We start from the raw sequence: 23,851 nt of genomic DNA, 5'->3' as shown, positions 1-23,851 counted from the left end.
AGAACCCCGCCCACCTACTATAATGATAGGAGTTTATAGTTTATTTTATAGTGAAAAGAAGGGCCTGTTCTGTGATGGGTTCTTTTCTGAGGGGTCCATGTGGTCATATCTGAACTGCAATGGACATTACTTGCTTCTGAGCCCATATTTCTAAATCTTTTTCTTTGCTTATGTATAGTAAAGTGACTTTTTGAATCCTAGTCCTTTATCAACTGCTAAAGCATTTTGCTTCCCTCCGACTTGGTTAACAGAATGTTGGTTGTGGTTATGGGATGGTTTGCAATCCATATCTTCCACCGAGTGTGATGTATTAGCATTCTCTCTGGCAATGGTGTTATTAGGCCAATTGAGAATACAGGAGGTATTAACATTTTTAAAAGGGTTGTTAGCAGGAAACACTGCCTGTTTGGAATCCACTCTGGGAAAAAAATCTACCACTTAGATAGCACAAGGCACTTCCTGTGTAACACCATTCATCTTCCTTCAACAGTGCCCCACCTACTGTAACTCTGATGTTTCAGGTCAAGTTCATGTCTTTTCCCAGGAGGTTCAAGGAAGGGTAGACTTTTTGCCAGGGATTAGTCAATATTTACTAATAGGAATAACAACAATAATTACAATGATGGCCAACTTTTGAATCCCTATTTTGTGTCAGGCACAATATGAGCCTCTTTCCAGCTATTGTATCATAAAATCCTTATAACTGTCACATGAAATCTATACAATTACCTGCTTCAGTTTACCTCTGAAGAAACCAAGGATCAGTTAACTGAAGTAATTTCTCAAGGACTTACAGTTGATAGATGGCAGAGCCCAGAAGCAGGTATATGTGACCTTGGTGTTTTGAAGCATCATGCCCCCTGCCCAAAGCCACAGACTACAAAGATTCTGATGGAATTTGTTTTTGCTGGCACTTGAGCATTGGTATGTTAAAAGTCCACAGAAACCTGGCAGAGTTATGGAAGATTTTATCTAGTATGTTATGAAAGTGAAGAATGCCCAAGGCTAAGTCCGTCAGAGAGAGGGAGAGGGAGACCAACACTGTAAGTCCAACATTGTAATAACTTGCAAAGCCCTCTCCACCAATTCCTTTCTCCACCACTAGAGCCCTGGTGACATTCACAGCCATATATGTGGGATACTTGTCAGGAGAAACATTTTGCTACTATTGTCCCAGTCCCTTTGTCCTGAGAAATTTTATCTAGTCTTACAGTAACTAGATTCCCTGTGTCTCTTAGCAGACTTAAGCTTAAATTCTAAATTTAAAATATCAGATGGGAGAAATAGCCTTTTCTTCACTTTTGTCTCCTCTAGTCTTCTTTCCAAGCATGAATGGGGTCAAAAGTGGGTCTTCTGCTTGAAAATCTGGACAGCGAGGGATCTCATTTGCAGGCTCTTGAGATGGATATTTATTTGGAGCTACACCTACCCAGGCCCAGAAATTACAGGTGACTGTAGAGCACGAGCTACCTGGGCTGTGATGGGGATAATCTAGGGTGATCCATGTCTGGGAGCCTTCTGACTAAAAGGATGAAAGCCAAAATCCCCTCCCCAGGAGGAAATGCAACCGTGGGGCTCTCTTGTGACCATCACTGGGATATTGCTCAGATCTGCATCAGGTAAGCTTCTGAGCCCCCTGAAAATGGGCTGAGCCAGCCTCCCCATTTTAAGACCACGTCTCCTATCTGCCACAGTCCCTCTTGCTTCTCTTTATTTAGAGACATCAAACTTGTTTTATGGAATTAGCATGCAAGGGGAGAGTACAAATCACCGTATAACTCGTGCAAGTGTCTGTCGATGATGATTTGCGTGGGGCTGCAAGGTTCCAGAGTGATGGTTAGGATGACTCTGGAATCAGATGGTCTTGAGGTAAATCCCCCATCTTCCTCTTTCTAGTTTTGTCCCTCAGGTCAGTTCCTATATGTCTCTGAGCTTCACCTTCTTTATTTGCAAAAGAACTGTTCAAATACCTCTGTGGACTAAAGTCTCAGCATCACTAGACTCCAAAACAGCACATTTGTGCTTGTTCATTCTGTAAATGCTTCTTGAGAGGGTACCATGATGCTGAGGACACAACACTGACCCAAACCCATCACCATCCTTCAGTCGACCGGGCATGACAGATGTTAATGATGATGAGAATACCTCACCAATAAATGTAATATTATGCCTCTGGGAATGCAATGAAGTAAAGGTAGGTGGTACTAAGACAGTTTGCAATGGGGGTTGAGTTGTGACCAGAAGGAAGAGCAGCCATTTTCCACCTCATCTCTTTGCTTCCAAGAGAAACGTAAGTTCTTAGACAAGTCTCTGGTCCTTCGGGGAGATGGATCCTGAAAGAGGCAACAGGGGAGCACTGATGTCAAGCCATCCACAGACGGGTCAGCACTCTTCCACCCTCACTCCACTGCCCTGCCGGGTCATTGGGATGAACACCACTCGGATGGGACTGACAAACTCACTCATCTGAATCCCTCCTTCCACAAACACTCACCTCCTCTAGGCCTGTCCCCACTGTCCCTGTGGCCTTTGGAAGGTGAATTAACGACGAGCCTTCTGCCTCGGATTCCCAGGGGTTGTGGCATCAGGGTGAGTCACCTTATAACATATACAGTACATTTCTCCAGGAGGCGGCGGTGGGTGGAGGTATTTGTAGAACTCTGCTCTGCTCTGATAGATCATTTAGAGGATGTCATTTATCAGAGAGCGAAAACAAGCTAACCAGGCATGCGGGTCCTCCTTGAGCCTTGGTGGGCAACCCCCAGCTAGCACACGCCACCACCACACACCTTTGGGGGAGGCTGGTAAGAACCAGGCGGTCACAGAGTGTCAGTGTCACTCCCCTCCATCTCCACCTCCAAGGCTCACACACTCATTCTCTCGTCCCTCCCCACCCCTCTGTCTCTCCCTCCTTCATTCCATCTCTCAGTTCTGTTCTTGTCTGCCTGTTTCTCTCCCCCTTTCCTCTTTCTGTCTCCCTTGCTCTCCCTCCCTCTCTCCCCACTTCATTCCATCTCTCAGTTCTGTTCTTGTCTGCCTGTTTCTCTCCCCCTTTCCTCTTTCTGTCTCCCTTGCTGTCCCTCCCTCTCTCCCCCCTTCATTCCATCTCTCAGTTCTGTTTTTGTCTGCCTGTTTCTCTCCCCCTTTCCTCTTTCTGTCTCCCTTGCTCTCCCTCCCTCTCTCCCCCCTTCATTCCATCTCTCAGTTCTGTTCTTGTCTGCCTGTTTCTCTCCCCCTTTCCTCTTTCTGTCTCCCTTGCTGTCCCTCCCTCTCTCCCCCCTTCATTCCATCTCTCAGTTCTGTTCTTGTCTGCCTGTTTCTCTCCCCCTTTCCTCTTTCTGTCTCCCTTGCTGTCCCTCCCTCTCTCCCCACTTCATTCCATCTCTCAGTTCTGTTCTTGTTTGCCTGCTTCTCTCCCCCTTTCCTCTTTCTGTCTCCCTTGCTGTCCCTCCCTCTCTCCCCTCCTTCTGTCCCTCCCCTCTTCCTCTCTCAAATCTCTCAGCTGGCCTCCTCCCTCTGCCCGTCTCCTCCATCTCTCCACCTTCTCTCAGCGTTCTGATCCTCTCTCTTTCTCTCAATCCCATCCTCTGCCCATCTCTCTGGCTCTGTCTCCCCTTTCTGCTTCTTCCCTATTTACCCTCCATCTCCAACCATACCCAGCGGGGGTCAGAGCTGATTCTTCACACCCTTACATAAATCCTGCCCTGGGTGGGTCTAGAGAAGAATCCCCGCTTCCTTCCAGCAGGTGGCTTTGTCCCCTCTCTCATCACACCTCTTCCTCCATATTCCAAACTCAGGCACACAGAGCCCAGCCCTGAGCCCAGGGTCTGGACAAAGAGGGTGTCTGATGGCCCAGAGCTGAGACCTGTGGGGCAACAGCATCCCCCCCGCACTCACAGTCCACCTTCAGTGTCGTGTGGAGTTGCAGGGACTATTCTGGAAACCGCCTCCGGGAATCTGCGAAGCAGCCGGGGCAGGTGTGAGTCTCCACAGAACCCACCCTCCGCCTCTCAGGGGCTGAGCCTCTGTTCCCTTCCCGAAGGGGCTGGGGAGAGGGGACTGCTGAAGACACAGCCTCAGAGGAAGGCAGGCAGCCTCTAGACAGGGCCTGGCACATGACAGTGGAGAAATCGGGGAACCCAAAGATAAAAGAACTGATTCCTGTCCCAAGACCCACATCCTTGGCCCCAGGCCCAGCCTCAGATCACGACTAGTCTCAACTGAATTGAAAATCAACTTGACAAGGCCTCTACGTCCTTCTGCTAGACTCAGCATCATCGTCAAGATTAGAGACGGTCCCTGAAGGAAAGAAGAACAGAGCCCTTGGAATTTGTCAGACCCTGGACCAGGCTTTGTCCCATGTGTCTCCTCATTTAATCCTCCTAGGAAGCCTAGAAGATGCATACAATGACCTGCCCCAGACAGATGAGGATACTGAGTTTGAGAGAGGCTAAGTGACCTGACCAAGGCCACATAGCTAGAAGCCCTGAGCAGCTCCAGTTTTCCTGCTAAATAGTTGTGTTCCCTGGCAAGAGGAGGTCTGTGGTCCTGACACAGCCCGGGGTGTAGGGGCACTGTCATGGCTGGAATGAAGACTCAGCAATACAATTCAGTGAACATCAGGCCCCTGCTCATGTTCATTGGCTGGGCAAGGGTCCCAGTGTTTTCTGCACCATGCACTCCTGCTGGTCCACCTGCCAGCACCTTGTCGTCGTTTTCCCGGCAGCAGCATCCTGACTATGCTTCCCAGATACCACCCAACTGGCAGGAAAGTTGTACAAGAGGTCTTGCCTTGCCCTCTCTGTTTAAGCGTTGGGCACAGGGATTCAAGTGTGGCCAATCAGATTCTCTTTCCTGAGACTGAGCACAGTAAGCTAGAACAAAAAGTAGTGGTAATTGATTTATCCTAAAGAAACCCTACTCATGAGTTCCTGTCGCCAAGACTTCTGGAAATGCCCTGGTTCCTGGCAGGTCCTGGGTTTGATTGTTAAGCATTTTCTGTATGTGTGAGCCCCCATATTCTTCTCATAATTTCTTTCTTCTGTTGAAGTTAGCCAATGTCAGTTTCTGTTGCTTATAACCAAAAATAATCCTAACTAACACCTCACTATCCTGCAGGCAATAGAGCCCTGGCATGATAATCAAGGCTATGCAAGGCTGTGCCTGCCCCAGGTTGCCCTGACCAATTTCCTGTTGCCTGAACCAGTCATGCTGAGCTGTCTTGCTACACCCTGAGTGCTCCATCCTGCTTCATGCTTGTGTGCTTGTGTTTTATGGTTTTACCATCAATTATGTAATGAACATTTTAAGATTGAGATATAATTAAGATATTAGTCAGAGGTCTCCAGAGAAAGAGAACCAATAGGATATGTTTATACTGAGAGAGAGAGAGAGAGAGAGAGAGAGAGAGAGAGAGAGAGAGAGAACGAGGGAGAGAGAGAGAGAGATTTTCACATGTCTATGGGAGCTGGTAGGTCTGAAATCTGTCTTCAGGGTAGGTGGGCAGGCTGGAGACCTAGGGAAGCATGGATGTTGCAACTTGACAGTCTGGAGGTAGAACCCCCTCTTCCCCAAGGGACTTCAGTCTTCTTCTCTTACAGTCTTCAACTGATTGGATGAGGCCCACCCACACTATAGGGGGTAATCAGCTTTACTCAAAGTTTACTGATTTAAATGTTAATCTCATCTAAAAAATGCCTTCACAGCAACATCTAGACTGGTGTTTGACCAAACAACTGGGCACCATGACTTTGCCAATTTGGCACATAAAATTAACCACCACAATTCACATACCGTAAAATTAACCCCTTTAAAGTATATGGTTCAGGGATTTTTAGCTTATTCACAAAGTTGTGAAACCATCACCCCTATCTAACCACAGAGCATTTTCATCACCCTGGAAAGAAACTCCAGTGCTTTAGCAGCCACTCCCCATTCTTCCCTCCTCAGCTCCTGGCAATCACTAAAGGCTTCTGTATTTTGCACGTGCTGGTTCGCCTTCCTCCTCCTCTCTCTTTGCCTGCCTGGTAAATTTCTACTCTCTGCTCAAGATCCAGCCCTTCTCAGATCTCTTCCTTGATTCCAGCCTCCCTGAGACACATCATCCTACTCAAAGTGGTTAATCACTCTGTCTTATCTGACCCCCAATAAGAAGCTGGCCGTGCCTCCTGGCATAGCCCTTAGCAAAAGATATTAACATTGTCTATTAAGGTGTTTCTCTTTCTTACCAGGCCAGGGGCTTTTAAACTGTGGCCAGGGATTTCAGGAGTTCTTGAAATTGACCCATGTTTTACCTGAGTGTGTGTGTGTGTGTGTGTGTGTGTGTTTCTCAGGAGAGGTCCACAGATTCTACAACATTTTTAAGAGGGTCCCAAGAAGTCAGGAGCCATGATATTGGACAGAGCTTCTTAAGGGCAGAAGCATACTTTACTAGTTCTTCTATGGCCTCACGCCTAGTGCAGAGTATGAGGCTTACTGAATGTGCCTGGGTGATGAATGAATAACATTTAGGAAAAGGTCCCTTCCTTCAAGGTTTTCCATCATCTTTCTCTGTGAAGCAGTTAAAAAGCAAAACCAAATAACATATGGTTAAGATTTGGAGGAGGAAGATAGATATATAAGTGCACACTCTTTCATTCATCCACCCATTCACCCATTTACCCATTCATCAGTTTGTCCATTCATGATTCATTTTATGCACATACAAGAAACCACGCTCAGTGCCGGATATTTGGGGGCTCAGAGAAGCAAGGAGTCACTGCGCGGATCAGAGCTCCCTGAATATAGAAGGAGGTGATGTGGTAAAATCTAGGAGGGTTTCCTGGGGGAGATGTGACATGAGTGAAGCCAAGAATGAGGACTAGTATTCAGCCAGATGGACAGAGACTTGGGCAGGGTGTCCTGCGTATGTGTGTTGGGGGAGGGGCATCAGTGTGAGCAGATGCCTGGCCTACCGAGACCTGAAGAGGGAGAGAATTCACACACCAACAGTCCCTGCAGCCCAGAGAGGACTTCTTAAGTCTCCAGGAGGTGATGGCTCAGAAAGGGAAGGCCTGTGGGCTGAGCTGAGCCTGTCTGGGAGGCTACTAGCACTAAAGGAACAGGGAGGGAGAACAAGAGTCCATCCGTTACCTTGGCATTTGCACCAAAAGATGGAAGACGGCTGCCAGAAAGAGGCAGAAATTCCCCTTGAGAAAGGAGAAGCCATGCTACAGGAAATCAAGATTTCGCCATCATGGGCAGAGAAGGAATGAGATTGTCTGGTAGCTGCCAGACTCTGGGCCAAGGTAGACTTGGGGGGTGCTGACCTGGGCTAATGGTCTCATGCAGGGAGACCCCAGGGCAGGGGCTGACCCTTCCAATCTCCCTCAGTGCCCTGTGAAGCCCCCGGAGCTGCCCAACTCCAACCTCTCTCTTTTTTCCTCCACCTTCCTTGACCCTTCTTTTTATCCCCTGCCCTCCCCACTCCCAAACACACCGCCACATCTCTGAGCAGTTCTGAGCAAATCACTCCAAACAAAACTGTGGCAGTATTTAGGGCAGGGATTCCGGGCCCAGAACTGTGCTTGGTTTTGGAATTTAAAGATAATCATCAATCCCACTCCTTTCCTGTGGACCACTTGAGAAAATAGGTGGAGATGTTGAATGTGGATGAAGGTACCTCCTTTATTACTGCTGGGAGCTGCATCGGAGGAGGGGGCCTGAAGCCAAAACTTCTAGCCCCAAAGTAAACTCAGCCTAGGGTTCCAAGCAGAGCCACTGGAGAGCTGGGGGTCTCCTGTATGTCCCCCTCACCCCATAGCCGTGCGGGCGGGTCCTGGGATGTGTGACACGTGTGGGGCCCATGAGCTGAGGCAGCTATAAGAAGGGGCTGCGTTACAGATCTGGCCATTCTCCCACTGAGATGATCTCTACCTTCCCCACTGAGACAGGAGTGGAAGGGGTAAGGAGGGACAGCAATTTCTCTCCAGTACTTTTGGGTCATTGTTGGCATTTGGGGAACAAAAATATCTTCTTCCTTATGCTTGGCACTTTGTAAGTATTTTCTAATCAATTCTTCACTGTGACTATTTGAGGTAGGTGAGAAGCCACTTCACCCATGGGGATAGGGAAGTACAAAGAGATTAAGGGATGAGGCCTTGATGTGGTAGGGCCAGGTTCTGCATAGCTTCCTGGCCTCTTCTCCAGGACACATGGTCAACACACCAAGCTCTGCAGAAAGCTGTTGGAATCATCTAAATAGAGACAGCCAGTAAGCCATGAGAAGGCTGTGTGACCTTGTTTAAGTTACTTAACCTTTCTATTCTTGCTCCTCAACTGCAAAGTGCGGGCATTTAAAGCAATCTATATTCATGGCGAACCTGCTTTGTTGAGAGGCCTCTAGGGCATCCAGAGGGGAGAGGCTATGTCCTTGACCCAGCTGAAGGCGCTCAGATCCTTTCCCTCCTCCTCCCGTCCTTAAAATTCTTCCCTGATGACAAGGATGCAGGGCGATGGGGCAGTTATAAAGGGTGAGCACAAGGGAGTTAGTTCCTTTGTTGTGATAGAACAGCTGGGGACCTTGACTGTGTTGGTAGTTACACCAATGTACACACATGTGATAGAATAGCATAGAAATAGGCACGTACACACACAGGAACATGTGTACACACACACAAATGAGTGCATGTGAAACTGGTGAAATCTGAACAAGGTCTGTGGATTTCACCAGTGTCAATCCACAAATGACCATTATACTTGTCAATTGTACAACTACGGTTATGGCAGCTATTACCATTGGGAGGCACTGGATAAAGGGTACACAGGACTTTTCTGTACTATTTTTGCAGCTTCTTGTGAGTCTATCATCTTTTCAAAATAAAAAGTGAAAAAAATTTCTCCCATGGCCCCTCATTGCTCTCAGCATAAAATCCAAACTCTGTGCCAAGGACCACGGACCTTGCACAAACGGGCCCCCTGGCCTCCTCTGGAACCTCTCCCCCTCCCTCCTCTCTGTGCCTGGAGCTCCCAGCGCGTTCCTTCTGCAGGGCTTGGGCCTTGCTCCTTCCTTCAAGTCAGGTTCTCTCGCCCCGATTCTCTGCTTCTGGGAGAACTATGAGTCAAAGCTCTTCAGCTGAGCAGACATCGGCGAGACATTGGCGAGTCTAGCTCTGGGTAAATGGTAAAAAATGCTAGATCAGGAAGTTTCCAACCCTGGAGATCTTCAGGAAGATCTGATTGTTTCTGGATGAGTGTTGCTCACTTCAGTCATCTATCACACGTTTTATCACATCCAGTCACCCATGGTGACAGGACCTGCATTCTCCAAAGTCCGTCCAGCTGTAGGTTCAGGAAATCCATAAATGGGGTTGGTGAGGCATTGTTGCTCTGCCCATCGGGGCACCACCGTGAGAGGGAGCTTCCTTAGGGCCAGGAGTGAGCCACTTCAACTCTCTCTGCATCTCTGGCACCAGGAGGGCCTCAGTGGACGCCGGCCAAATCATTGGAGGGATGGCTGGGAGCTCATACATGGTAGACAGCAGGCTCCGGGTCTGGCAGTGTGGGAAGCAGGCGAGGAGCCCTGGTGTCGTCTGCAGCCTTCCTCAGCTTCCTCTTACTCGGCGGCCTAGATTTTAGCAAACTGCATCAAGTCCTTATGGCACACCACTCATCTGCACAGCATCCTCCATCCAGAACAGCCCTGAGCTGCGGGCACGAATACTAATGTACGATGCAAATGCCAGCCCAGAGAAAGAGAGCCCTGGATTGTCAATTAGCTCCCCCAGTACTAGCTGCAGCAGCCAACCCCCTCGGTCACTAGGGCCAGCCCAGTGCCAGAAAGGACAACAGAAACAGAACTCATCTTGAAAAGCCGATGTTGTCACGCCAGTGTCTTGTGGCAGCCCGGGGAAGGGAGCTGCAATACAGGGGGAGGAGAGGGCCAGCCTGGCTGCTCCGGAAGGGGGCTCCCAGGGGTGCTTGGGAGAAAGGGTGGGTCCCTGCTCTTGGACGTGCTGCATCTACCTTCCCCTCTACCTGGCCACCTGCAGGCCAGGTCACCTGGGTGCCAGCTTCAAGTGCACATGCCCCGTGGTGTCCTCTAAGCCAAGACAAGGCTCTTTGCAGATGCTCTCCTCTGACCCGGGATAGTCACCATAGGAGGGAGGACAAGTGGTCCCCATCACCCCACTTCTCCTCTGTTTCCTCTAACTTCCTTCTGTTCCCTTACCCATTCCTCTGCTTTCTTTCCTTGGTGGGTAAAAGCATGAGTTTTGATGACAGATAGAACTGGGTTCAAACCGTGATGCTACAGCTCACTCCACCTATGTGGCCTTAGGCAAATCACATCACCTCTCTGATCCTCAGTTTGTTAATCTGTAAAATGGAGAGGAGAGCAGAGCCATCGAGGTATTGCGAGGATCGATTTTTGAGTAGTTAAGAATTTCAGGCAACATCCTCTGGTGTGCTAGAAATGTTACTCTGCTTATTTCTTAAATTCTGAACTTAGGGCTTCCCTGGTGGCGCAGTGGTTGAGAGTCCGCCTGCCGATGCAAGGGACACGGGTTCGTGCCCCAGTCCGGGAAGATCCCTCATGCCACTGAGTGGCTGGGCCCGTGAGCCATGGCGTGTCCGGAGCCTGTGCTCCGCAACGGGAGAGGCCACAACGGTGAGAGGCCCGCGTTCCAGGGGAAAAAAAAAAAAAATTCTGAACTTAATTTCTATTCCACGTTCCCATTCTTGGGGGGCAGAAATGAAATAATGAAATCTCAATAAACTCAGGATGCCCCATCCCCCATAAGGTTGCCTGGGGGTTATGAAGCATTGAGTTGGGGAGTGGGCTCAACCATCAGTGTGCAGCCTATCACCTCTCCAGGCAGGCAGCCTCCAGATGTCCTGGTTCCTGTACATTCTGTGGTCACAGCACCATCCAGGTCAGAGGTGGGCCCCCCAGCCTAGAACCAAGGTTTGCTGGTTCTCTGGGGCTTTCTGGGCCTCACCCCTCCTGATCGCAGGGGAAAGGGTCTTCTCCTTGCCAGACTCGACAGGAAGAGACAGGTCAGGACCTCGCTCCCAGAAAAGATGCACAGGCCAGTGGAGTGTGCAACACTCCACATAGAGGGCTGGTGGGGCTGGAAGGGGGTCTCAGGGCCATGTCCTCTCACCCCCCATCCCCCCACCCCCACCTCCCCGCTCTACTTAGGAAAGGGGCGGGGCATCCTCTGCCCCCAGATTCCACCACAGTCTGAGGTTTTAGAGCTGAATGTTCCGCTGGAGGTGGGTCAAGGACACACTCCTCTGTCCGCTCTCCAACTGGCCTTTCATCTTAAGCCAGAGCCTTTGTAAGTTAAAATCCAAGAAGGTGACTCCATTGATTCTGTGTCGTCTTTGCCCCAGGCAGTAAATGCCACAGGTCTCAATGTGGAGGAGGGGATGTGGTCACAGGACAAAACACAAGAAATACCTCCCAATATCTTGTAGTTTTAAGTTGCCTCAATTCTGCAGCCCTGTCCCAGAGTCAGCCCTCCACCTATCAGCAGCCACGATTCTTTCCCACGTTCCTTCCTCCCTCTTCAGGCTCCAGTTGCTGAAGCGGTGCTGGGAAGCTGGGAGCCGGTGCTGACAGGTTCAGCCAGCTGTGCAGGGCCAGGAGTGTTCATCGCTGGCATTATTACTAATCATCACGCAGCTTGGTTGCTGCTCCCTCCTCCCCTCCCAGCTCACTTCCTCCAGGGTCTCCAGTCTGTAGAAGCCCTGGAGGGAAAATAGACCCAGTGTGCATCCCTGAAGGCTGGTGGCCACCGCTGCAGCTCCCAGGCACTTAGAGTGTGGGTGAGAGCAGCACCTGCCAGTCAGAGGGCCAGACTCCCCTCCGTGTCTGTCCCTCAGCTCTGAGATGCTACACCATTCCTATGAATCCCCAGAGGAACAGTGCTAGAAGAAATCAGTTGCAACAGCAGCTGGAGGACTTGGGGCTAGACAGGGAGTGTGGGCTCTGGAGTCAGATCACCTGAGTTCAAGGCCAGTCTACTACTTCCTTGCTGTGTGACATTGATCATGTCGCTTAACCTCTCTGTGCTTTGGTTGCCTCATATATAAAATGGGGCATAATGAGAGTACCTACCTTATGGGGTATCGAAATCATTAAGTGGGACTAGGTATGTGACTGGCACATAGTAAGAATGGCATAGATGGTGCCTGCCATTGTTACTGTAATTGGTATATAACCTAAGGAGAATAAAGAAAGGCAGTGAATGCAGTTGACTCCTGGACATTTACCCAAAATTATGGATCCATATTTTGCACACACTTTAAAAGGATAAGAAATTCTGCCCGTGGTTTCTGTGCCCGTTGCCCCAGCCATTTCAGCATCACCTGTCCACCCTGCCACACCACTATGGCAATTATCCAGGGCACCCCTGCCCCACTTCAGCCTTGCTCTGCCCCTTGCTCTCACCCCCACCCCCTCGAGCTCCATCCCTTTCTACCCAGTTCCACCCTTGATGTCTCCATCCTGCCTCCACCCTGAATTTTGCCCTCCTAAGCTGCCCTAAGCCCCTGATCTTGCTGAGTCCAAACTTTTGAATAGGGACTTTGGGTGGAACGGGCCAGCCTGGCCAGGGTCAAGGGCCAGTTTTCTCACTGGCAGAGCTAGAGAGGTCATTCCCACTGTTTCTTTTTTTTTTTTTTTTTTTTTTTTTTTTTTGCAGTACACGGGCCTCTCACTGTTGTGGCCTCTCCCGTTGCGGAGCACAGGCTCCGGACGCGCAGGCTCAGCGGCCATGGCTCACGGGCCCAGCCGCTCCGCGGCATGTGGGATCCTCCCGGACTGGGGCACGAACCCATGTCCCCTGCATCGGCAGGCGGACTCTCAACCACTGTGCCACCAGGGAAGCCCCCCCCCACCACCACTGTTTCTTGATGAAGTCTGGGATGTTATAGGGAGTTGTTTATCTGCCCTTTGCCCCTTGGTCTGTGGCTGTCCAAGCCAGTGAGCATAAACTTCTGCAACCCCAGAGACCCACTCAGGGTGTGATAAACAGGAGGCACTCACTAAATGCACTCATCAAATTGTGACTGAATGAATGAGTGAGTGAACGAAGGTTAATGATGATGTTAATCATGACCGGCGTCCTTCCTGGAGCCTTGCAACCTGCCAGGCACTACTATGCTAAAGCACCTGAATGTTTCTTCTCCTTTAACCCTCATAGCAACCCTAAGAAACTGGCATAATTATTAGCCCCATTTTACAGAAGTTGAAATTGAGGCCCAGAGAACTTAAAGTCACACAGCTAAGAAATGACTGGATCAAATTTCTTCATATAGTTTTCCACCTTAGGAAACAGTTTCTTAACCAGGTGTCCATAGATGTGCTTCAGTGGGGAGAGTCGTGAATGCCATAAAACTTTATGCAAAGTGTGAGTGCAGGCAGGCACAGTTATTTTGGGGAAGCAGTTTCACAGGTTTCATCGGACACTTAAATGTTTGAACATATTTGACTCCACGTCTCCAACCCTTCTTCCTTCCAGCCATCCTTCTGTCCACCTCCGAGAGCCATTTGATCAATTTCATGAAGCACCTGCCTTGTGTCGGGTCTAGCGCAGCACCCATGGCTTCTCTGGCCTCCACAACACGTAATGTTTCAGATAATGCAAGCTGAGGTGCTCTGGAATGTCATTCCCACCTCCCTGGATCTGGGTAATTCAGAAGGGCTTTGCTGCCAATGTCTGGGCTGCGTGGGTGGCTGCACTCTGTCTGAACTCATCTCAGCGCCTGGTGGAGACTGTTCCAACGCTGAAGCATGAAAAGGAAACAATTGAGACAGTGCAGCGGTCAGGACATAAAGGGCAGAGCCTGTGTCCTGGCTTCCCCTGCATTCCCTGCAGCCCACATCAGCCCCACTCCCTCAAGGGGCGTAATCAGCCTCGACAGATGAGGCCATGCTTGACGCATGAGGACATGGCCCAGGAGAGGCGCTTCCCAGGCCCAAGTCCTATTCCAAGGTCTTTTCTTGTTCCTGGGAAGATGGGGAAGAAGGTGCTTGCAAAGGAGACCCAAAGGGGAAACTGAGGAAGGGAGTTAGCATTTTCTGAGCCAGGACTATGTTCCAGCCAGGGAAATCCTGTGCCGGGTGCTTTTGCAATCATGACCGCTTTCAGCCTCACCTTGCCACTGACATTGGTGGGATGGTTCCTCTTGCAGATGTGCAGAGAGTGAGGCTTTCAAAGGTCAAATAACATGCTCAAGGTCACAAAACAAGCACCACATATGAAGCCTGAAGCTCTATCTTCTTCCCTGCCCTCTGGAGAGCTCCTCCTCCCCCTCCCCTCCCCCCTCCCCCCTCCTCCTCCTCCTTAAGACATCAACAGTAGTTTGCAAACAATTATCCTACCTGGCTTCTCTGAGCATCCCCCACCACCTTATCCCATACTAACCTGCCCCCTCCCGATGGCAGTTTGTAATGATGAGAGCATCTGGTTGTCTTCAGCCCTAGATCACCAGCTCCCTGAGGGGCAGGGACTCTTGCCTCTTCTTGTTCATTACTGATCCATGTATTTAAAATAGTGCCTGGCAGGTAGACTGTGCTTAATAAATATATGTTGAATGAATGAATGAATAACTAAATGAGCCCCAGAGCAAATAATAATAAATGACATTTGCAGAGTGCTTTACAGAGAGTTAAAACACTTTCCCTTTACTTTATCCAACCCAATCCTCACACCAACACCCTTGAAGGGGGCCTGTCCACGTTTTACAGATGAAGCAGCCCAGGCCAAATTCACATGTAGGAAGAGAAGTAGGATTTGATCCCAGGTCTAAAGGATGGGGCCCTTTCCCTGCCCTGAATGACCTCAGTGTGAGTGTCTGTGGAACACTTAGGATGTCCTGGGCCAGGCTGAGCTGTGCTGGAGGGGGACAGGGGAAGAGAGTGTATGCTTTGCTTTCTAACAGCTCACAGTCTATTCGAGGAGGCCAGACATGCATGTGGAACATTTGGGAAATGGTACAAGACAGCAGCTAGCAGAGTGCTGAATTGCACATAATCAGGTGCCAACCACTTTCCCTTCCTTAACTAATCTGAGTCTTTTAATACCAGATGGGGACCCTGAGAATAGATTTCCTCTGAAATAGATGAAGAGCAAAGATGGAAGCCAAGGGGAAGGCTGTGACTTACTCATTTTCACACGGCTCTAGCCCGGCACGATGTCCGGCCCTCAGCAGTCCACTCTCCCTAACTGGCCACATTAAGTGCCGGATGCCTACTCAGAACCTCGCACACATGACCTCACCACTCTTCATGGCAGTACTGCAAGGTAGGTACTAATGCAGTCCATTGAAGGGGAACGTAGGGTTCAGAGGAAGGACTCATCAGGCCCAAAGTCACACAGCTAATAAGGGACAAAATCGGGATTTGAACCAAGACCTAGCAGCCCCCCAGATTCATGCTCTTAATCTGACACTGCTGCCTGTGTGGTGGGAACTCAGCGAACTGCCCTTGTCCGCAAGGATGGGAAGAGACATGGCTGAGGGAGCAGTGAGGAGAGAGGGAAGCAAGGAACACAGCTTGTGTGTTTCATAAACAGACAAGCAGGTGTCTGCTTCAACAGGATCTCTGAGGGTCTCTGACAATCTCACCCTTTCCCCCCGTAAGCACCCTCCCAGGGGTACCCTAAGGAGTCCTATATGGGTGCTCATGTCAGAGGAAAGGCAAGGCCTTGCCTCCAGAGACTTCTGAGGGCATGCACAGGCCCTGTGAGCGTGTATGTATCTGCTCAGGCTGCTATAACAAGATGCCACAGACTGGGTGGCTTAAACAACAGAAATTAATTTTCTCACACTTCTGGAGACTAGAAGTCCAAGACCAAGGTGAGGTGCCAGCAGAGTTGGCTTCTGGGGAAAGATCTCCCCCAGGGTTGTAGACGGCTGCCTTCTCCATGCTGTGTGTGCACGTGGTCTTTCGTTGATCACACGGTGGTGGTGGGAGTGGGGGCCCTCTGATATCTGTTCTTATAAGAGCATTAAGGACACTAATCTCATGGGGTCAGGCCCCACATTTATGACCTCGTTTAAACCTTAATTACTTTCTTAAAGGCTCCATCTCCAAATATAGCCACTCTGTAGTTTAGGCCTCCAACATATGAATTTGGGAAGTACACAAACATTTCGCCCACAACAGGGTGAATGAGGGAGCGGTCAGAGCCAGAGACGGCGCATGAGCTGGCTCACATTCCAGGGTAGAGGGAGTGACAGCCATTGAAACCCATGTTGGTTGGGACTGGCAAGATCACCTAAGCGAGTACTCTACATCAGGACAGCAGGACAAATGGTCCCTACAGCCAGGTGAGCGATGGAAGGCTCCCTCTCTCTCCATGTAGTTCTCTCTTGCAAGTCTCCAAGAGGCAGGGATCCAGGCTGTTGTTTTCTTCTTCTCTTGTCCCTCACACTTGTCGTGTATTCCTACTTAGACATATTCTTTGTGAGCATCTCATGGGTGATGTCTGCTGCATTGTACTGTGTGTGTGTATTTATCTGTAGATAATACCTACCACACAGGGCATCATCAGGAATAAATGAGCTCTTATGCATGTATAATAAATATCTGGTACATGGTAGGTGTATGAATGAACAAATATTTGTTGAATGAATGAATCTTCACTTGGGAGAGTGTGCTTCTTCCTTTGAAAGGCAAGGATGATCTGGTAATCATCAGCTGTTACTTACTAATTGGGTCACCGAGCAAAGAAAATTATTAGTTCATTCCTTTCTTCATTCATTTATTGAACATAGACTGACTGCACCCCTGTCAGAAACCAAGGGTTAAGCAGACCGTGTAGAGCTAAATCAGTAGCAGTCCCTGCTCTTAAAGACCTTGCAGTCCAGAGGGAGAGACAGACAGGGAAGGGGACAATGAGAACCAAGGTAGTGAGTGCTCTGATGGGAAAGAGTCCCCAAGTGCCATAGGAACCCCAAGAGGGATACCACTGGGGCCCAGAGAGGGATTCCTGGAGAAACTGACACCTGAAGTAGATCTTCGAGGGTGAGCTCAGTTTGTCAGATGGAGAAAGGGTTGAGGGACATTCTAGGCAGAGGGAACAGCCCTGAAGCACAACCATGGAGGGCACACTGGGGACTAGTGAGGGTCTGTGTGGCTAGAGCCCCAAAGAGAGCAGGGGGCTTGGGAAATGAAGCCAGACCACTAAAGGGCCTCATAATTCATGCTTAGCAGTTTGAACTTTGTCTCGGTGACTTCACTTTATTCCCACTGCTCAGATACAGCCTGTTGTGAACTCCCCTAGATGACCTTACTATTTCTATCTGTACAATGGAGCAATTCATCTGCTTCTTCAGAGGGCCTTGGGGGTGAAGGAAATGAGAGAATGGCATCCTAGCCTTTTGTAAACTCTCAAGTGCCGGTCCTGGTCACTCAGGTAGTGTGGAGCTGAGCACAGGCCTGAAGGTGAAATGGCTTGGTGCTCCGTCCAGAGATTTTTGAGAAAACTGGGGGCTGTACCATCACCGTCTCCCCAGCAAAGATCCCTCTGTTCCTTAAGTCCTGGCCATCCTAGTGGGTCCTGTTGTGACCCCGGGCTTCAGCCCCACCCCCACTCTTCTTCCCCAGCAGGGAGGGCAGGAGGGAGGGAGGGCCGGCCCCTGTCTGTCCCGCTTCATCATCCGGGATTCCAGGCCTCATGGACACAGATAAGCCCTGAACTGGCAGTTAGGAGAGCTGAGGCTTTAAATCTGGTGGGAGAGCTCCTCAGCTCAGTGGCCCACAGTATCCTCAACTGCCAACAGGAGTGTCCCCACCACACAGTGATGACAGAGACCTGGGCTCCAAGTTCTAATCCCCTATCCTGGCTGGGTAACTTCGGGCAAATTTCTTGCCCTCGGTAAGCCTCAGTTTCTCTCTGTGGTGATGATTAGTCACGACCTGACTAATAATCACAGGGTGTGGGGTGATGTGAGCTATATAGCAACAGGCCATGCGAATGAAAGGGATGGGTGTTATTAAGTGCACCTTCCCTGTTGCACCAAATAGGACAAGTGCTGGCATTTGAGAAAGCGTGAAGTGCTGAATAGGTGAATAAAACCAGTCAGGGTCCCTGGCCAAGTCACAGACCACCTGTGTCCCGCAGAATGGCAGCTAATGGGCTGGAACGAAAGAGGGCTCTGTATCCTTGGGGTAGGGCTGTATGCCTGTATGGCTTCGAGTCAGTGTAAACGTGGGTGACTGTGATGCTCTTTTGCACTGAACGTGTGTGCGTGTGCATACCTGCGTGTTTGTGTGTCTACGTCTTGTGTGGAGTCCTAGGGATGCACCTGTGGGTGTTATGGACTATGAGTCTGTGTGTACAACAGCAACATCTGTGTGGACTTGTGGAACCTGTGCACATATGTTTGTGTGACTATGTGTATGAGGCCATACGTCGGGAAACCCTATGACCTGCAAGCACTGCTTATAGTGGGAACCCAGGCAGCTCAGGAAAGGCAGCTCCTCCTCAGGCTTCCGGGGAGCAAACCTTGCATTTCAGCACCAACCGGGGGGGCTGAGGAGAATCCAAACGGGTAGACCGAAACTTTGTCTTTTTGCATGAGAAGTCAAGATAGGGTTTGGGGTCCTGCCCCCTAACGATGGCTTGTAAGTTCGTGGGGGTCAAGGAGGTAGAAGGATGAAGGAGGGAGAGAGGGAAGAAACAAAAGAGAGTAAGGAAGTGTCCAAAGGGGCCGAGGGCTCCTTTCCCCTTCCCAATTCCCTGTCATTCAAAGGTGGCCCTGGCGCTGGAGGAGCAGGAGGGCACCTTCCTCCTAAGACATCCCATCCCGTGGGTGGAGCAGACTTTGCCCCACCCCATAAAGATTTCCCTTGAAGTCAAATGAAACAACGCACCCCACGCAGGGACACACACACGCACACACACACACACACACACACACACACGCACACACACATTCTCCCGGCTGCCCCCTGAGCCCCACCCATCGGCCAGGCGTCCGCACCCCGCGCCCCTCGTGCGCCCCGGCCCCGCCCCGCCCCCCCGGGGTTACCCGTCGGCCGCTCTCCGCGCGCTTCAGACTCGCCTCGAGCGCTGCAGGCAGGCAGGCGCGCGCGGCTCCGCTCCACGCCGTCCCCGCTCTGTTCATTCATGATTGGTACTCGGCCCCCCGAGACCCAGCCCGAGCGCCGGGAGGGGAGCCGAGCGTGCGGCAGGAGGGGCGGGCGAGCGCGGCTCCCGCAGCGCACGCGGCGCTGCCTCAGGAGCCTCGGCCGGGCGGGCGCGCCGGCCCGGTGTCCAGCGCCAGGCAGGCTTCGGGGCATCGTCCTCGGTCCTCGGCGAGGGAAGCGGCCGGGCCCGGGTCCGAAGGCTCGCCAGGAACGGCTAGCCCTGTGAGTCAGTGCATGTGCGGGGCTGAAGAAGGATAGAAAAGGCTCCCAGCGCCCCAGCCCCACGCTCGCTGAATATCAAGCTGCGGCGAGCTGCGGGGGCTTTTTTTTTCCCTCCTCCAATTCGGTAGAAGATCCACACTGATTCCCTTTCAGTGGAGGGGAGGGGCAGGGCCCGAGGTCCCAAGTCGCACAGAAGTCTTCGCTGCCATGGGGGCCGTCATGGGCACCTTCTCGTCTCTGCAAACCAAACAAAGACGACCCTCGAAAGGTAAGCCACCTCCTTCTTCCTTTTGTTCCCCTGGCTGGGTTTGGGGGTGCTCGGTGCTGGGTTGGGGTGTGCCACCTGCCCTCCTTGGCCCGGACCCCCCTCCCCATGAGGAGGGGGTTCAGGTTCCTGTAACCAAAGGAGTAAGAAACCGGCGGGAGGATTGGTGTGAATACCCGTGAGCTGGCAGAGGAGGGACCCAGAGTGGGCTGCGGCCTCAGGGGCCACGGAACCTCTCCGGGGCACCAGGTGCCAGGACCCTACTCCTGGAGGAATCTCTGGGCACAGAAGGCAGAGACAAATTCACAGGTGGGAGGTGGGGACGAAATTGTCTGAATGTAAATGTTGGGAAGCTCTTCCCGTTCCCATGACCATTGGTGTTAGTGCGCCTGTGGGCACCCAGCGAGGGTGCTCACATATTCACTCACTGCCCCCGCCCCCCAGCAGCGATGCTGTGCAGACCTGGGGGTCCATCGTCGGGGAGAGAGTGCTTTCTGCAAGCCAAAAGGAATCAGCTGCTGGCAGGTGATCAAACTCTCAGGACTCGTGTCCTGGTGGCTTTAGGGAGTTGGGAGACAGGGCATCGCACGAGGGTGCTGCCGTGCTCTGGGAACGGCCTGAGAGCTGAGAGCACTGTCAAGGTCTGGTGTAGAGGTGAGCTAACATCAGGGATTAGAAAGCATAATATCCCTGGGTCCCTCCTGCCTGGACTCCAGCTGAGATAAGCCCAATCTCACCAGCGGGACAGTCATGAAACGGGTCCATGTGAAGTTGGGGGAAACGTGTTGCACCGCGGGGGACTGTGCAGGCCTCCTATCCAGCTGTTTGAAAGTTGGTTGTTGGAATAAAGACACTGGATGCAGTTAGGAAAAAGAATATGACGGGTTTGGTTTGTTTGGTTTTTATGCTCATATACTACTGTGACTGGTAGAAGGATTTTAAGTAACCTGACAGTTAAACCTTTAAGTTCTGCCATTGGAGCCCAGGTTCTGGTGACAGGAGAGGTTACAGTTCCTACCCCGTACGCTGGCTAGTGATTAGATCAGCGTTAGGATAATGGTGGACCCCAGGGTGCACAATGAGTCCACTCTCAGGACTTGGTTGGTCTTTCCTGATTCAGTAGGAAGGTCTGCATCGCAGAGATAGCGCCCCATGAATAACTTGTCTTTGAGGGATCTTGACATCTGGCCCAGTCCCCAGAGACATCAGGCTGGCTGAATCCTGAGGAATAAGATCTCTGGGTGAAGATCTCAGGTGATGAAGCTGGGTTGGCATTCAGAGCCTAGAACATGGGAAGAGGCTTCGACCCATTCGTCCAGCTGCATTGTACATCCTCCTGGCAGGGAAGAGACTGGGTGCCATTTTACCAGTCCTAGGCAGGACAGGTCTGCAAGCCTTGGCCCAGGACCTTGACATTAACAGCCCCACTTCTCACGGATCCTCAGATACTGCTTGACTGGGGACGACATTCAGCAGCAAATCCTGGTCTCCTTTCCCACCCTCTGACCACCAGAGGCCAGGGGACTGTGGGAATAAGAAACTCAGGGATTTGGTTTAATATATTTTCAATGCCTGTGGCACTCCTGGGAGGCAGCTAGGTGTCACAGAAAGATCTTGGACCCTAGAGTCCAACAGATTCCGGGTGCAAATCTCAGCTCCATAGCTTGTTCCTTACGTGACCTCAGGCAGATCCCTTCACCTGTCTAAGCCTCAGTTTCTTATCCATAAAATGGACAGGATACTATCTCCTGGCAGGAAACAGGGTGTGGAGGGAGTGGAGAGGGAGGACCCTGCCTCATCTACTGTGTCGGCTGCAGCTACCAGGGACCCAGAGGAGATTGCTGAAAGATGCCAGGATCAACTGAATGATGGATATGGAGTTCCTCACCTAGGGCTGGGCAAAGATTATGAGCTGAGACACTACTCAGACGTTACTGTCTACCATTCCCTTTTCCTACACAAAACTGCAGGTCACCCCAGATGGATTCCCAAAGGGTTCCAAGAGGCCAGAGCTCTTTGCTTCTCTCTCCTAGGAGTCTAAGAAAAGAGAGGAGGGGGCACAGCGTTCAGTGAGCCTCTACTGTGTGCCTGACACAGTGCTAGGTGCTTTATCTGGGCATTCTCACTTAACTGTCCCAACAACACTTGTTTGAAGCTCATTGCGGGTCCAGGGCTAGTGGATGGGCTGCCATGACAAGCTGCCCCGAGCCTGAGGTGTCTGGTCAGCCCCATTTGCACAAAGTCACACCACACTGGCTGGAATTGTCCAGGGCTCCAGCTACGTACATTCCCCCAGGCCTTTGTCCTGGAGCAGAGTCTTATCTTCCTGTCTAGCTCAGTGGAATGCTGATCAACAGAAGACCCTCTCTTCAAAGAAAAGTGGCTTGGAAACTGGCTGGAAAGGCTAGTGATGAGGGATTACTTCCTGGTCAGGTCCCTTCCCTCATGGAGACCTAGGTTTCACCTTTGTAAAAGGCGGAAGTTACATTAGACATTTTCTCAGGTTCCATCCAGTTCTCAGATTTGAAGATTTCTATTGCTGAGGCTCTTACCAGAGCTGCCACTGTGATGTCTGAGACACCAGCCTCAGATCTAATTGCAAACAGTCAGAAGAGAGTGGTGGAGATTTTCAACTCGGGAATCGGTCTTCCTGCTGGGTTCAAATCCAGGCTCCACCACTTACTAGCTGCATGATTAAGCCTTATTTTCCTCAACTAGAAAACAGGGACAGTAGTAGTTACCATCTTAAAATAGCTGTTGTGCTGTGTGGATTTCAGGGATAATGCAAATCAAATGCTTAGCACGAGCTCTGCTACATAAGTAGTCAGCAAATTTTAACTACTATTCAATTTATGGCTCTAGTGTTTAGGGCTTCCAAATGCCTAGAGTAAGCCATCCTGGAAGTAGTCCATGCCTGTGGGAATCCTCACAGCTCAGTTCTGGAGCGTTCCTTCTGCCGTGTCCAGGAAACCAGGACCCACACCTCACGTGCTCAGATGCTGGTCCTGTTGCTGCAGCCCCTGCTGACCTCTGCTTTGTGGCTGGTCCTGAAAACATTGTATCTTGTTTAACAAATACCCTGCATGTTTTGAAAATATAATTTGGAATCACATACATATAAAGCTCCACATGATTTAGTGGCGAGGGACATGCCTAGCCCAACCTGGTTGTTCACGGAGAGCTTCCAGAAGGCAACAGAAATCTAAAGTAATTTAAGAGCTATGTCACTGAATAAAAAAGTTTCCAATTAATTTCCTATCCTTCTCTCTGTTTGGGACCTTTGTTTGTCGTTAAGTAAGAATGAGAAAAGTCCTGCTCCAGGGATTCAGCCTCTGCATCCCAGTCCCAGGTAGGGTTTCTGGCTCCAACAGTTTTGTATGTGTTTATCATACGAAGGACATGGCTCTGGGCTTAAAGTGTCGAGATATCAGGGGTGATCAGATAAGGATCACGCAGGTGCAGTGGCTGGGCCTGTGAGAGGGTCAGGGGGCAAGAGAATTTAGGGAGAACGTCACTAGCCCAAGGGCATCTCAATGGAAATTTGCCTATAAGCAAATAAGCCTACTTTGCAGGGGTGGCTGGGTTATCAATCCTCCGTGACCGAGGGAAAGCATTCAGAACCTTCAGGAAGGACTGAACTTGGGATCTCCAGAGTGTTCATTGAATAGATGAGCCAACAAAATCTCACAGCTTTTAGATGCTTTTTCCAAGGCTACATGGCAAGTTAGAGACAAATATGGGACTGGTCCCCTCACTTCTAGACCAGTGAGCATCTCGGAACCTTCGAGACCTTATGGAAGCACAATATTCCTGATGAGGCCAGGTTTGGGGTTTATTGCTCCAGGCAGCATGTTCTCCCAGCATATTCTCCCAGGAAAAATCTGGGAGACCAATGGGAGGCAGCCAGGCATAGAGAAGCAGTAGCCCTGCCTTCACACTGTCCTGGGCTCAAGGGACCTTTGGCAAGTCATTTCACCTTGGAAATGTCAGTGTTCTTATGTCTAAAAGAGGAATACTGATTTACAGAGGTGTCCATGCCCTGAGCATTACCTGTTTCTGCATCTTTGTCCATCCTTTTAACTCTGTATTACCCTTCCCCCCACTTCCTTGTCTAATAGTTAAAATTCTACCCACATTCCAAGACCTCACTCAGATATTTCCACATTCAGGAAGGCTCCCCCAAGCCCTGGAAAGAAGCAACTTCTCCCATCTAAATTCCTTAA

At 50.6% G+C, this 23,851-nt stretch overlaps 1 protein-coding gene across 4 annotated transcripts in view; it reads left to right on the top strand.

Moving 5' to 3' along the window:
• KCNIP1 (potassium voltage-gated channel interacting protein 1) overlaps window positions 1-23,851 on the top strand; it is a 348,470-nt gene that overhangs the window by 104,800 nt on the left and 219,819 nt on the right. For 2 of the 4 annotated variants that reach the window (XM_060092545.1, XM_060092543.1), the window contains exon 1: window positions 19,571-19,631. The exons of the other annotated variants lie outside the window; for them this stretch is intronic. In XM_060092545.1, coding sequence (XP_059948528.1) covers window positions 19,571-19,631 — 61 coding nt within the window. Of the gene's footprint in view, window positions 1-19,570; window positions 19,632-23,851 lie in introns of those variants that run through there. 4 annotated transcript variants of the gene reach the window in all.

This window comes from Mesoplodon densirostris, chromosome 3 (genome assembly GCF_025265405.1).
Source record: "Mesoplodon densirostris isolate mMesDen1 chromosome 3, mMesDen1 primary haplotype, whole genome shotgun sequence".
Taxonomy (NCBI): Eukaryota; Metazoa; Chordata; class Mammalia; order Artiodactyla; family Ziphiidae; genus Mesoplodon; species Mesoplodon densirostris.
The sequence above is the reverse complement of the archived record's forward strand: the minus strand, read 5'-3'. Positions and strand labels throughout refer to the sequence as shown.